Source organism: Bubalus bubalis, chromosome 2 (assembly GCF_019923935.1).
Source record: "Bubalus bubalis isolate 160015118507 breed Murrah chromosome 2, NDDB_SH_1, whole genome shotgun sequence".
Lineage (NCBI taxonomy): Eukaryota > Metazoa > Chordata > Mammalia > Artiodactyla > Bovidae > Bubalus > Bubalus bubalis.
Window position 1 is genome coordinate 66,537,417 of NC_059158.1, and position 16,054 is coordinate 66,553,470.

At 36.1% G+C, this 16,054-nt stretch overlaps 1 protein-coding gene across 3 annotated transcripts in view; it reads left to right on the forward strand.

Annotated features, from left to right (window-relative positions):
- The window catches only part of PDE1A (phosphodiesterase 1A), a 399,686-nt gene that overhangs the window by 312,781 nt on the left and 70,851 nt on the right, over window positions 1–16,054 (forward strand). For all 3 annotated transcript variants that reach the window (XM_025273780.3, XM_025273761.3, XM_025273784.3), the window contains 3 exons: window positions 2,059–2,175; window positions 3,014–3,154; window positions 11,485–11,585. In XM_025273780.3, the coding sequence (XP_025129565.1) occupies window positions 2,059–2,175; window positions 3,014–3,154; window positions 11,485–11,585 (359 nt within the window). The remainder of the gene's footprint in view (window positions 1–2,058; window positions 2,176–3,013; window positions 3,155–11,484; window positions 11,586–16,054) is intronic.

Below are 16,054 nucleotides of genomic sequence, written 5' to 3' on the forward strand. Positions count from 1 at the left end.
AATGTAGTGTACAGGAAACATGAACTAACGGGTTGAGGAGAATCATCACTAAGACTGTTTTAATAATTCTCAGTTCCTGAGATACCTCCTTGCCTTGTTTGTTCTCAGGCTGACAAAGTAAAAGCCACGCATCTGCAGAAGTTTACAGATATAAATTATCATTGTTGATTAAAAAAAAAAAAATGCCCCCAAATGGAGAGTTAACCTTTTTCTCAGTTGGAAACCCCTGGCAGGAACTGTAAACAGCAGCTTTGTAACCATCTGAACTGATTCCTCTGTGTTAGCTTTGGAATTTAGTAAGAGATTTGTTTGTCTCCTTTGAGCTTTATTAATGGCAAAATGACTTCTAACAGAACTCTGAGAGATTTTAAATTTACAAACAGATCAAGCAAGTATTTTGGGATCAAATTAAGGCCAAATGCAAAGAATTTAACAAAGGTACACAAGCAAGCCAAAAAATATTTCCTTGGTGTTCCCAAATGATTAAAACTACATTTGGTGTTATTGTTACTGTTTGTCAAAAGAAAGAGTTTTAAAAGATGGCTTGAATACTGCTTATCAGACTTTCAGCTTATTACATTATGTATTGTTGTCTCTGTGAAATACACTAAATGAAAAGTTCTAATACAGGGCCTGCTTAAATTTGAAATTAATATACAGCTTTAAGGTTATCTACTTACTTACTATTCAATACTAAATCCATTCTGTGTGTGCAAACACTAGACCTTCTTTGCTAATAATTTCTGATAATCATTAGTACTGATTCTGCTGTATTTCTGTAGATTTCTAAGTTTCAGTGATTTATTTATGATTGCAAAGTCAAACTTTATCTTAATACATCTTTAATGTACTGATAACACTTGCTGCAAATCCATTTGTGGACTTCTCTGCAAGTTTTTGACCTGGAATTACCTGAATCAATATCGTTAGGTGGCTGGAGTGGTTTGATATACCTGCTCATTGCCCTCTTTCCCACAATTAGGGGGCACTTTCATAGGGTATCTGTTTCACTACAGGCCTGGTCACTTTCCTGGGGAATTGCTTGAAATGCCAAAAACACTATTCTCCTCCCCAGTGAAGAGGCCCACTTCCTTTATCTCACCATCTGTCCCTGGTAAAAAAGTAAAGATGAATCAGCCAAGGTTAGAGTGAGGAATAAGGTACTATTACTGTACGTAGAAACAGTACTCTATCTCTCTAGAGCACCTGCATATTTAAAAAAAATATATTTATTTACTTATTTTGGCTGTGCTGGTTACTCCTTGCTGAGCAGGTGTTTCTCTAGCTGTGGAGAACCGGGTCTATTCTCCCGTTGTGGTGCACAGGCTTACTGCAGTGTCTTCTCTCGCTGCGGAGCACGGACTCCTGAGCACGCGGGCTTCAGGAGTTGAGGCACGTGGGCCCCGTAGTTGCCGCTTCCGGCCTCTAGAGCACAGGCTCGGTAGTTGCGGTGCACAGGCTTAATTGGTCTGCAGCGTGTGGGATCTTCTCAGACCAGGGATTGAACCTGTGTCTCCCACATTGCCAGGCAAATTCTTTACCACTGAGCCACCAAGGAAGTATCTCCATCTTGAAAAAAAATAAAGATTCAAAATATCAAAGGTCTAAACCAAATTAGTAGGTCTTAAAAGGTGGACGTTCAAGCAGTATTGTAGGTGTGTGGGTGGGGAAGATAAATTGGGGTTATCTTCCCTCTATCCCTCAGTTAAATCACCCACATAACCTGGAATTCTACCATAAAATTAGGCCCACTTTGGGAAAATGATTTATGGCTTTCATTTGGAGAGAGACTAAGGATAAGGGAGTCATAGTTCATTGTATCAAATTGGATAACCTTGGGATTAAGGGGAAGAACTTAAGTATTATTGACTTCACTGTTGTAGATCCATAGACACTGTGTCCCTGTCATATCAGATGCTGGTGAAAGTAAAGTCTGACGTGCTGAATTGAAATCAGACCTGCTGGATGTGTAATTCTTCATCTTTCTAAGAATTTTTCATAGAAAGAAACAAAGCCATGTGATGTTGCCATATAAAATATTTACTTTTTTTCCTACAGGATGTTGATAAATGGTCTTTTGATGTATTTGCCTTGAATGAAGCAAGTGGAGAACATAGTCTGAAGTTTATGATTTATGAACTATTCACCAGATATGATCTTATCAACCGTTTCAAGGTCAGAAACATGAACAAAAGTAAAATGCTCTTAGAATGAGTTATCTGTGTGAAAGTGAAAATGCAAAATGTTGATTCATTAATCAATTCATCTAAAAATGTTTCTGGGTTGGCAGATCACAGAACTGTGGGGATGAGTTCACAGCATGATATGGCTGTTCTCCACAAATCATTGACATTTCTTTATTTCCACTGTGGTATCATAAAGTCATGATAGCATCATTGCAACACGATACGAATGTCACCTTGAATTATTCATGGAACGCTCACGTAAACATTGGAATCTGTGTCTTAAAGAAATATGAGTTTCCTAAAATGCGAAATGAACTATTTCTGGCAGCTTTTCTTAAAATGAAAGGGCTTCTAATTAACTTCACTTAGAGCTATCTCAGCAACAAATTTGATTAAGATTTCTCAGTGTGTATCTATGGAGTCATGATATTTTTAGAGTTAGAAGTTACTTGGAGGTCATTTATTTTAAACTCCTTGAATTACTAATAGAAAAACTAGATTTTACCAGTTGTAATTGGAAAATTTTACACCTTTAAAAACTAGCCTTCTTATTTGACTCTAGAATATATAAAAATTTAAAGACTGCTATATGGTTAAGACTGTTATTTCATCCATCTTAATTAAACATTTGGGGGTTATAATTTTCATCAGCTTTGAAAACTGACAGATTAATGAACTGTTTTCTTGGAACAATCCGCATTTAACTTTAAGAAACTACTGCCCACCTCTGACTCACTAATGTGTCCCATCCCAAACATCTTTGTGCTCATGTTAACTTAGTGCCACTCTTTTGGTCAAAATATAATCCTAATTATTACTTTCTGCAGATTCCTGTTTCTTGCCTAATTGCCTTTGCAGAAGCTCTAGAAGTTGGTTACAGCAAGTACAAAAATCCATACCACAATTTGATTCATGCAGCTGATGTCACTCAAACTGTGCATTACATAATGCTTCATACAGGTATCATGGTAAGAAAGTCTTTGTGATTGAAGCTTGTTAGTTTGCAACTTCTAATCCCATTCCCTTCTCATTGTTTCTTTAATACTCATAAAAGTATTATAAGTATCTTCTGGATTTTTGAGGGTTAACAAGTTATCTATAATATACATTTTTTTTAAATATTTTAACTCAGTGAAAAAAGATTTCCAGAAGCAAGTGAAAACATACTGCAATTTTTTTCAAAATTTGGACCATATGACATTTTCATTTGTAAATTCCTGTGGCTCAGATAGATGGTAAAGAATCCACCTGCAATACAGGAGACCAGGATTCAATCTGTGGGTCGGGAAGATCCCCTGGAGAAGGGAATCACAACCCACCCCAATGTTCTTGCCTGGAGAATTCCATGGACAGAGGATCCTGGCAGGCTACCTACTGTCTATGCTGTTGCAAAGGGTCAGACATGACTGAGTGACTAACATTCACTCACTCACTTTCCCCATAGGAATCAACCTCCAGAAAAGTGACCTAGAAAAAAAGCCTTTGGAATAAAAGTTAGTTGTAGTGCTCTTCCCTCATTTCATTAACCAGGCTGACCTCACTAGCTTTTTCTCTTTTATATGCTTGTATCACTAATTACAATCAAATCCTAATAGATATTTTTGTAAATTATTCATGTGGATTTTTCCAAATTCTTCGTCTTCCTCTTTGCATCTGAATGGATCAGTTGATGACTGGATAAATGGTTCAGCAGTGCAAATCCTGGAACAACAATGAGTAGATAATGGGAAGTCTGAGACAGCCTGGAATTCCTGTAATGTCTCAGAGCATAGGATGACTTCCAAGAGATAAAAAGGGAAGGGCAGTCCTTCCTTCTGAAGGTTCCAAACTGGGAGGGGTTCATCCCAAGGTATGAGTCATTGTTGAGATCCCCAAAATCTAAGTACATTTTTGAATTCTCATGTGTTGACCTACGTGAAGCAGTACCATAAAACCCATGTAAGTAGAATGGTCTAGCAAACTCTATAATATACATTGCCTACCTGTTTGGATTTCAGACATCACGTCCTTTTTATTGGTGTGGGTCATTGGCATTCAGAGCTACATGACTAGTACTCCTCCATATTTCATCATTCTTCCCCAGAGACTGTATTCCTTACCTAGTGCCACACAAAGCCCTTACAGACACAATATGGAGCCCTGAAGATCTTGAAAACTTATAACAGGTACACGATTCTCCAAGTTTATTGTATACCTGTGTGTTATATACATTTCCCCTCAAGAATCTAGTGTTTTATTTACTACATAAGATCCCTTTTCTATGATTTGTCGAAAGGTGTCTTATACAATGACTAAAGAAATTATCTATTTTACTTCTGCATCTTTTTTTTTTTTTTTTTGCCTCCTAAATATTGCAGATCTATCAATGCTTTGGGCTCAGATTCCACTCCTGCCTGGTATTTCAATTATCTGTTTCTTCAAAACAAACTACTCTAAACCTCAATGGCTTATAACAATAATTTATCGTATTTCTCAAGGGTTGTTGGTTAGAAGGTCCCAAACAGAAAGTTCTCCCTTGGGGTCTCTCATGTGATTGTGACCAGCTAGCAACTATGGAGACAGATATCTGAAGACATCACTGGGCAGGCATCCACAGTGGTTCAGTCATATGGCTGGCAGTTGACGATGGCTAGTAGCTGAGAGCTCAGCTGGGCTTTTAATGAAGAAATTTTTTGGAATATCACTGCCAATTCAATAGAAATTCACATTATATTGACAGGATCAGCAAGTAATATAACTGCTTTGGAGTTAAGGCCTGCTTTGGGGGAGGCAAAAACCAAAAACCTTTACTGATGCAGTAGCAAGATTCTCTTGTAACCTTCTAGAAGGCTGAATTATATGTAATCATACCTTTGTATTCTCTTTTTAAGTTGTAAATATAGATATCACTCAGTTAAGGCATAAATGTGCCCAATGAGCCAAATCAAATGTAGTCATGGTTGGACTTGGTCCTTGGTTGAAGTTTACTCATAATTCATTTGACACTTAAAGGGAGGAAAGAGAAGTTAGCAATAATAAGTAGAAACAAACATTCAAAGATATAGCTTTAAAATATTGTACAATTTTAAAAAGTAGTATGTATGACTTTCTTTATATGTTTCTCTTCCCAGCATATGTGCATATGCATACACACATGCACACAGATTCTTTTAAAGCTCCCATTGGTTTAATCAGACTTCCTTGTCACAGCTGTTCCTTGGACTCTGGTTTCCCTGGGTTTTATATGCATGGCAATTAATGTGAAAATGGAGAAGGAAATGGCAACCCACTCCAGTGTTCTTGCCTGGAGAATCCATGGACAGAGGAGCCTGGTAAGCTGCAGTCCATGGGGTCGCTAAGAGTCGGACACGACTGAGCAACTTCACTTTCACGTTTTACTTTCATGCATTGGAGAAGGAAATGGCAACCCACTCCACCATTCTTGCCTGGAGAATCCCAGGGACCGGGGAGCCTGGTGGGCTGCCGTCTATGGGGTCGTACAGTCGGACACGACTGAAGGGACTTAGCAGTAGCAGTGTGAAAAACAGAGTGCCTCCTGACTCCTGCACATGCTGTTACATGGGGAATAAATGCTGTAACATCTTCCTGGTTAGATCTGCTTGCTTTTTCCTTTCTAAGGTCTTGGTCTTGAATCTGATAGCGAGGTGGTTTTCATTTTACATGTTTATCATTTCCTGTTTTCTGAATTCTGTGGCATTGAAAAGTTAAATGAAATATTTAAGTGTTAGTCTGAAATGGAAACTCAGAACAAAATAGAATGGAAAAGCTCTGCCTGCTTTGGTATAAAACTATCTGCTTTAATTATGAAGTATGAGGAGAAGATATATGCCATTTCAGGGTGGTAGGTAACCAGGATGTTGTTTGCTTAAGTACTGCAAATGTAAAGGCAACCAAATAAAAGTCTCCTAGTTCAGCTTTGCAATCTCGGTGCTGACGATGACATTAAACAGATGAGGGATGCTATGTTAGCGGGCAAATAGAGAAAATCAAACCCACAATGTGAGTTTACCCTCAGACTTGCAAGGAAGGCTTGTTCCAGAATCTAACAAGCTATTCCAACTTCTCTGGGAGATGGGAAATCTGGCCCAGCCTGGCATGACTCCTAGAAAGTTTAAATTGTTAGTAAAGATGACATAGTCACTTTTTGAGATACTAACCGATAAATATAACTTCACTATACTACAGCAGGTTTGGTTTAGAAACTTATTTCTAAATTCATCCTTTAACAAGAAAAGTGTTGGTGGACTCAATTCTTATCCCTTAGCTTGGCCATTACAAAAATAGTTGAGTTGGAGACTGTCAGTGTTGTCTAGGATCAGGAAAATACATTTAAACTAATGTGAAATTTTATGATTGATGATGAGAGGAAAAGCAAAATGAATTTTCAGTGTATTGACTATTTTGTCAAAACTAGGTTATACTACCAGCTCGACAGTTTTTTGCAAGCTATTTTAATAAGCTTTTTAGATTAAAAAAAAAGTGGTAGAAGTTGAGTATTAATTTTCACACATATGAATGTATTGGTTCTTTGAAACAAACAAACAAAAAAGCCTTATAGAAATATGCATTTAGCTGAAGACCCAAAGATTTGATATGGAGAAGACAGGGTCACTTACCTTAGTGTTTTAGTCAATGTCCTGCTGTTTCAGAATGGTCTTATCAGCATGGCGTTTACGGAGCACTCCAGTAGCACCCTAACACTATCAGGTGACCAGTGCAGCCTGTTAGCTGCAAAATGTTCACAGGACCATTGCCTGAACGGGATTGCGATGGAGCCGTTGTCCTTCAGTTTGTTGGCATCATATTGGGATACTCTCAGGCCTGGAGTAGGCAGTGCAGAGCTGATGAGACAGCTGACCCTCTGTTTCCCTCTCTCTCCTTTTGTCACTTGTTGCTCTGTGCAAGGTGACAGGGGCGTGTGGTAGCTTGAGCTATTTGCTAGAGATCAAATGCTTCACCATGTACTGCCAACCCGCTTCCAAATGACTCTTTGAATATGAAACCATCTGAGAGCCTTGGCAAGAGAACACTTATATTTGAGGGCTCCTGGCATTGTATTCTCTCTGATACTGAGTTGAAGAGAAGTACTTGAAAACTATTCCTTTGGAACTTGTAGTCCTCTGATGATACCCAGAAATAGCCCCTCATACTTTGAAACTACTCAGTTTTTCTCCAATCTACAAAAATATGCTACTATGTCTCTATTCTACAAACTACATGGAAATTCTGTTCTTATAAATGACTTCCAATACAACAGTGTTTGGAAGAGTGGACACAGTGTGGGCTTTCAAGGCAAGCAGATATTGATTTCAAACCTAACTTCCCCACTACCTAGCTTCCTTGCCGTCTACTTCTGTTCCCTGGTCACTAAAATGTGGTTTAATAATGCCAACCACCTTGCAGTATGACAGTGAGGAGTAATGATATCATATGTGGAAACCTAACCTAGTTCCTGAAACATAGCAGCAATTAGTAAGAAATATTATATTTATTATACTATATATTAACTTATATGTATTATGTATTAATACTATTATAATATACTCACTTTACACATTGGGTTAGTTATAGCAAACTAACTCAGTCTATTCAAAGGGATAGAGAGAAAAGGTTCAAAACTACCTGTAATGTAAGGGGTTATTAATTATGCTTTTTTAGATACACCAGGAACTAACAGGTTAATGTGACTTTCTAACCTAAAATTCTCCCAGCCTTATACACACATACACACACACACACATACATTCTCTATTGTATACACACACACACACAAAATAATTCAGATATGAAAATTACATCATAAGTCTTAAAGCTTTGTTAGCTTCTCTACCCATCAGTGTATCCAGTTAAATTATCTAGAAATTCTGCTTTTGAAACCTTAGAAGAATGTATTTAACATATTGCCTCCCTTAAATAATGAAGGCTATTGTCATCCACAGAAGGAACTGTTGAAAGAACAGAAATTTTGGAATCAGACAGATTTCAGTTTGAATTCCTGCCCTGCCATTTGAAAGCTATGTGACCTACTGCAGATTGATTCACTTCTTTAGGATTTGGCTGTGTTATCTGCCAAATGAGATTTAAAACATTTACCTTGTAAATGGTAAATAGGGTGATTATAAAAATTAAATGAAACCGTCTGCCTAAAATGTCCAATTAATGTTAGTTCCTTCTCTTTCTCTTTTCTTTCCATCAACACTGTACATGGTGTTAATGGCAGTTAGTACCTTTCTCTGGTATAATTTGAGGGCTTTACAAGTAAGTCTCCCTGGGCACTTCTCTAGGCAAAATGCAGTGTAGATGAAGCACAATACCTACACTCCTCATGACTCTTCAGTTTAACTCTTTATTTCTGTCCATTAGGAATAAGAAGAACTTAGGTTATGTACTGACCACTGTTCTGGTTGGGAAGAGTGATATGATTCAGGTTTATTCTCTGTGACTTGTCCTCATGAGTCATTTACAAAATCCTTGAATTTAAGCAACCATTTTCTGAGTTAGAATTCTCATTTGACACCAGTATAAAATAAATTGTCAACCAAGGAGATAAAAATTAGCCCCCAGCTCTACTTTCACTAATATGAAATAGATGTATTTTTCAATTAAATGTGAATGTTCAATGTTTCTCTCTTCCCAAACTAGTTAAATTTAATTGTTAAGATGATAGTGTGACAATAAACAAGATGAATTCATGAAGGAAGTACTGTTTATGGGAGGCAGAGATTAATAAGACCAACAACAGGAAGCATATATATAATCAATTTTGACAGCTAGGAAGATAACAATTTTAAATACTTTGAGATAATCTATAATTAAAATTTATCTCTGATTTCCCAATTTAATTTTTTTACAATTGCAGCTTTATAGTCTCTGTTATCATAGTAGATACAAAATGTTGCTTTTAAAAATCACAGATAAGTCTGTAAATCTTAAATATAACCAATAGGAAATATTTAAGAAGATGGGTGATTTTTTTTCTAACAATTTTCTCTAATGAAGCAATGGATTTCTGGGGGTTACAAAATCTGGTTTAACTTAAATTGCTATTCATTTCATGGTATTTAATTCCATAGTCTCAATGGGGACATTGGAGGCTCAGTCCCAGTTCAGCCTGTAATATAAGCCTTTACGTCATTTCCTTTTAATGACTCACAATTAAATGAACCTATAAACACAGTGCAGCTAGTTATATTAACTCTCCTTGGTTCTGAATATCATTTCTGCTTCAGTTATCCAACTGTGAGGCATTTATTTTTGAATTGCAATCAGTAAAGATATGTTAGTTCACTATTATTTTCCAGATCCAATACCTTAAACAGTGTATTTAAGGAAATGAAAGTCACTCAGTTGTGTCCAACTCTTTGCGACCCCATGGTCTATACAGTCCATGGAATTCTCTAGTCCAGAATACTGGAATGGGTAGCCTTTCCCTTCTCCAGAGGATCTTCCCAACCCAGGGATTGAACACAGGTCTCCCCCATTGCAGGCGGAGTCTTTACCAGCTGAGCCACAGGGGAAGTCCATTTAAGGTAATAAGTTCAGTAAAATGCCATTTATTCTGTATTTACTATATGATAAGACTTGTGATAGGTGCCACACCTATATCAACTTTAAATTTCTTTTAAAATCCACAGGGGGATGGTCACTAATTCTCTTTTCATGGAAACTGTGCCTGAGAGAGTAAATAACTTATTTGCCGGGTTTAAGACCAGAATTCTCTGATTGCAGTCTCTTTCCACCATTCCCTATTACTTCCTCCTAATATTAAAACTGGTGAAATTCAATTCAGCAGACAAATGTTAAGTTCCTACTATGTGCCAAATACCATGATGTGTTATATGAAAGCAGCAAAGATGAATAAGACTGTGCCTTTTGGCAACCATGAAACTCAACAGTGTCACCTCCACTGTTTGATTCATAGCCTTACAGTGGCTTCTCCTTGACTTTTATTCAAAGTCCTAATTCATCAGCTCTCATCAAGGTAATCTATCGACTCTTTCCCATACTCCACCTTCTCTTTTCAGTCTCCCTTCACTTGACTGTCCAACACAATTGTACTCTCAGCAGTGCAATTTCCATATAGGCCTCTACAGTACCATTCCATATTTACTCTTTCTATTCAGAATCTCTCTGTTCTCAACCTTGCATTTAACTACCAATATTTGTCCATCCTTCGTCCAAGATCCACAGCCACCAAATAGATGTCCTATCTACACCTTTATTCTGTGAGTTTTCATCAAGTATGCATGTACTTTACATTGTATTTTTCTGCTACTTTGTGCAAAGCCTTTTCCATGTATATGGAATAAGACCATTAAGAGCAAGTTCCATGTCATTTTGGGTCTTCCATTCCTGCCATCAAGTGCTACCCACTTACAGTGCTCTCCAATAGAACTTCCGTGGTGATGAGACGTTTTCTGTCTGCACTGTTCCGTAAGACAGCCACTTGCCACTATTGAGCAGTTGACATGTGACTACTGTGACTGAAACAGGGAACTTAATTTTACTTATTTTTAATTTAAATAGTCACGTGTGATTGTCATATTGATCCATGCAGTTAAAGTGTTACACAACATGTGAGTGGTGAACAAACTATTGAATTACCTAAATGAACTTATAACAGTAGAGAAAATTTGTTAAACCATCTAATTGATAACAACAAAATATCAATGTATTTGAAGCAGTGCTCTGGATTTTATGTGAAAACATTTACTCTTTCATCGCTATTAAGTTTAACTGTATCATCATAAAATAGATGTATTATGAAGAGCAAACGATAAACTCTTGGAAACTCTTCTAAATTTCTAAATATAAAACTTAAAGTTCAGTTTCTCTAATGACCAAAGTAAACATTTTCAACTCGTTTCTCATAGTAAATTCTTCTACAAAAGTTGAGCTAAAAGACATTTTAATATTATATGAGTCATATGTTAAAAATTACTGAACTCTAAATGATTTCATTTAGAGTTTGGGTGAGGTTAGCTTTACCCAAATTGGTAAGGCTGTAAATTCAAAATTCATTTAGAGCTCACCTTTTAAATAATAGAAAATTATCATTTTTTCCAATCAACAAGGAAAATTATAATGTCTAGATTTTTAACTTACAAGTCATTAAACAATCATCAACCTTGTGAAGCATCCACTATGTACAGTTAATGGAGATGAAAAAGGGAAAATTATTTAAACTTCATAAAAAGAATTTTATATAATGATTTATACTGTGTGCAATGAAGCTTTCTATAGAAAGACAACATTGACTCTACTTTGGATGTGATGGAATCTTTCCTTGATTTAATAGCACTGGCTGACTGAACTGGAAATTTTAGCAATGGTCTTTGCCGCTGCCATTCATGACTATGAGCATACAGGGACTACAAACAATTTTCACATTCAGACAAGGTAAGGTAACGGATTAACTTTTCTAAGTTAAAATTTGACATTTGTTTTTCTGAGTATTACTTATTCTTTAAGAGGATTTCAAAATAATAATGAAGATGTCTAAAAAAATGAATTTAATAGATTTTAGCAAAGTGCCTTCAGCTGCAAACACTTCAGTCAGTTCCTATTTATGTTCTTTAAATTGCTAAATATGCCACAAAAAGATAAAAGATTCTATTTATCAAGAATCTTTTATCTTTTTGTGGCATATTTAGCAATTTAAAGAACATAAAAATGTATAAGATAGTTTTTCTGTGCCCAGAACTTATGTTAAACTGTCACGCAAGGCAGACATTTATTCACTGGAACAAATCTGGCATCATTTGTTTGATATCAGTTTGTCAGTTTTATGTCAAGGCATCAGTTCAGTGTCATTATGTATTTGAAAGAATGAAAATTTATTTTTGAAAAAAAATCTAAAAATAAAACAAATCTTATTTCCAGGTTAATAAGCAATGTTAAAACAATTAGAAAATTGGATTTTTAATTGTGGTAATAATGGTAGTTATTCAAATCAAAATATCAGAGTAGAGGTGCATTAGTTGGTTAAGGCTGTCACACAATACTACAGTTTGGGTGGTTTAAATAACAGACATTTTCTCAAAGTCCTAAAGACTCAACATGCAAAATCAAAGTGTAAGCAAGTTTGGTTTCTTCTGAGGCCTCTCCCCTAGGCTTCCAGATGGCTGACTTCTTGCTGTGTCCTCAGTGACCTTTTTCCTTGCTTGAGCATACCTTGGGGTCTCTTCCTGGTCTTACAAGGACATCAGTCGTGTTGGATTAGGGCCCCACCCTTATGACCTTTTTTAACATTCGTTGTGTCTTTAAAGGCCTTAGCTTCAAATGCAGTCACATTCTAAGGTACTGGGGTTAGGATTATAAACATAATTTGGGGGAACTCATTCAGTCCTTAATAGAAAGGGGCTTTAAGCTCTTTCTGGTTGCAAAGAGATCTCATTGCTCGAGAGGCAGAATTTGGTCCAGGATCATCAGGATCTGATTCACGTGTATACACGGGATCCTGAATTTCTATGTCTTCCACTGGTCAGAGATGGTTAAGATGGAGATGTAAGTTAAGAGACTGATTTCACTCTGGAACTACTGTAGATCTCTCTTCTTGTTGAGGGAAAACTAAGTTGAATTATTTTTTGTTGTTTATTTTTAGCTCCTAGAGTAGATTTAGATTTACATAAAAATTTAACAGAAAGTACAGAGCTCCCAAGTACTCCTTCCCCAATCCCACAGTTTCACCTGTTTTTAACATCCTACCTCAGGTGTGGTACAGTTGTTACAACTGATGAACCAATATTGATACGTTATTATTATCTAAAATCTATAGCCTACATTTGGAGAAGGAAATGGCAACTCACTCCAGTATTCTTGCCTGGAGAATCCCGTGGACAGAAGAGCCTTGATGGGCTGCTGTCCATGGAGTCGCACAGAGTCGGACACGACTGAAGTGACTTAGCATGCATGCATAGCCTACATTACAGTTTACTGCTTGTGTTATCCATTTTATGAGCTTTACACATGTATAATGCCAAGTATATACTATTACAGTATCATCCATAAGAGTTTCACTGCCCTAAAAGTCCTCTGTGCTTCATCTTTTCATTCCAGCCTCCCTCCTTCCTGCTTTAACCACTGCAATCCCTGATCTTGTTAAGGTCTCCAGTTTTGCCTTCTCCAAAATGTCATATAGTTGAAATAATACAGTATAAAGCCTTTTCAAACTGGTTTCTTCTACTTAACAATATGCATTTAAGGTTCCTCTATGTCTTTTCATGAGTTGATAGCTCATTTCTTTTTATTACTGAATAATATTCCAGTGTGTGGATGTCCCAGAGTTCACTTATTCAACTACTGAAGGATATCTTGGTTTCCTCTAAATTTTAGAGTTTGTGTAAATGTTCATGTGCAGATTTTTGTGTGGTCTTTTTTTGTGCAGTTTTTTAACAGCAATATTTTAAAAACTGACTTCCTAGCTATAGGAGTTTGTTGTTTTTATGTGGGGAATATAGAAACATTAAAATACTTGGCATTTTATAGCTTCAAGGGATCCTACAGTGACTGAGATCCACATTCTATAACCTCTGGTCTAATCCTCACAGTCTAAGAAGAGAAAACAAAGATCTCAATAGAGGAAATTAACTAAGAATATGCACATAGTCACTTGATGCCAGTAGCAGGGTTGAGAAACTGAGATGAGGGACACTTGCTCTCAATCCAGTCTACTTAATGTAACTCTGCTCCCATGGCCAAAGACAGACATATAACAGTCATAATCTTTTATAGCCTTCAATGGATGGACTTGAAAATTATGGCCCCTTGACAGAGACAGAAGGGTTGGAATTCAGACAATGAAATGTTGGAGAAAGCATTCTGTCTATCCCTACAGTCTCCCAGATTAAAAGAGCATAAGTGACCAGGAAGACCTTGTGCAGCAAGAATATTACTAACCACACATTTATAGCATATAGAGATGTCTTGTTTTCGTTTGTGTTAAACATCAAAGGAAAGGGAAACTATGCAGATCATTTTTGCTTAGCAAAGGCTCTTCTACATCCACTAAATTCATAAGTGGGATTTTAAAGACAGCTCATTATTGAGCTGGGCCCTGAGTAGGGTCACAGTTTTGGGAATTAGAGAAGGGAGCAAGTGATTTGCTTCCAAAAAAACATTTCTTTCTCTTTGTACTTTGCAAAGTAAAGGCAATGGACTGGCCTCCAGCAGCAGTATAAATTATCATTCCTAGCTTTCTCCTTTTATCACTGATTTACAACTGGATGAAGATTCACAACTTACTTTAGACAGCAGAGAAGAAAAGTAGATGGTGAAAAAGAAGGAGGAGGAAGAAGAGAAGGAGAAAGAGGAGAGAGAGGAGGAAGATGAATACACTTTTTACCATTTTATATTAAGAAGCTTTGTATAAAAAGTGAGGGAAAGGTCTGCTAGTATTTTATTTATTTTCTTATAAATTTTCTATTAGGATCAATTATTTAATGGATTAATTCTACAAGAACTTGAGCATTTTATGAACAAAAAGGTTGCAGTGATCACAGATGCAACAATATGATGTGCTTTTAGAAGCTCTGTTGGCTTCACATTTTGTCCAAATATTGTCCAATATTGGTCTTATGTTACTGATATTAATAATTTCTATTTTGTATTATTCTTTGTTATTTGTATTTAGAGTTGCTTGTTTAATATGGAAACCTATTTACTAGATAATGCAAAATGTCTGAAAAATAATTTAAAACATGGTGCAAGGTTAGATTTGAGTTCAACACAGACATTATAAGCCATAGAAATCCTTGAAAGTGTAAATAAATAGAGATAATTTCCTCTTTGTGAAAAGCAAATGCTAAGCGACATGTTACCATGGACACTGAGTATTGCTTAGAATTTTGTTCTTTCCATAGCAGTCATAGATTATCTCAAACATTAAAACCATTCTGTATTCTCAGCATCTTGTTGGATTTATGAGACAAAATCACATAGACTTTGTTGTAATTAAATCTGATTAAAAAACACATCTTTGTTTGTTGCTGAAAGGAAGAAATAGTGATGCTTAGATCCCTATTATACAATAAACTTGACAAAATGACCATGGATAAATCTGAGGTTGTATGATACAAAATATGTCTGAAGATACTTGCACAAAATATATTTAATTTTCTCTCAAAAGGATTGCATATATGTGTTCCTAGTTCAGTTTTCTGTATATTGAGCTATGATTATTGATAATAAAATTTAAAAGGAAATGACCTATTAGGCACTAGAATAGTTACTTCCTCTTTTGTTTCCAGAACTGTTATAAAAGTGGAATAACATATGCAGATAGCTAAGGGCATATATTACCTCCCCGCAATAGATTTCCTTTTAAATTTGATCTTTAACAAAGACACAAATACAATACAATGGAGCGAAGACAGTCTCTTCAACAAATGGTGCTGGAACAACTAGAGAGCCACATTAAAAAAAAAAAAAAAATCCAGACCCAAACCTTATACTGTTCACAGAAATTAATTTAAGATGAATAATAGACCTAAATGTAAAATGAAAAACTCCTAGAAAATAACATAGGAGAAAATCTAGACGATCTTAGGTATAGCAAGAGAGTTACAAGATTAGCCAAAGAGTAGGAGAAAATGTTTTCAAAAGGTACATATGAAAAAAGACTATTGTACAAAACATATAAAAAACACTTAAAACTCAACAATAAGAAAACAAACAGCCTGGTTTTAAAACTGCTCCTTAACAGACACTTCACCAAAGAAGACACACAGATGACAAATTAGAGTATGAAAAGATTCTCCATATTATATGTCATCAGGGATATGCAAATTAAACAATGCGATATCACTATGCATCTATTAGAAAGGCTAAAATCCAGAACATTGACAGCACCAAACACTAGTGAAGATGTG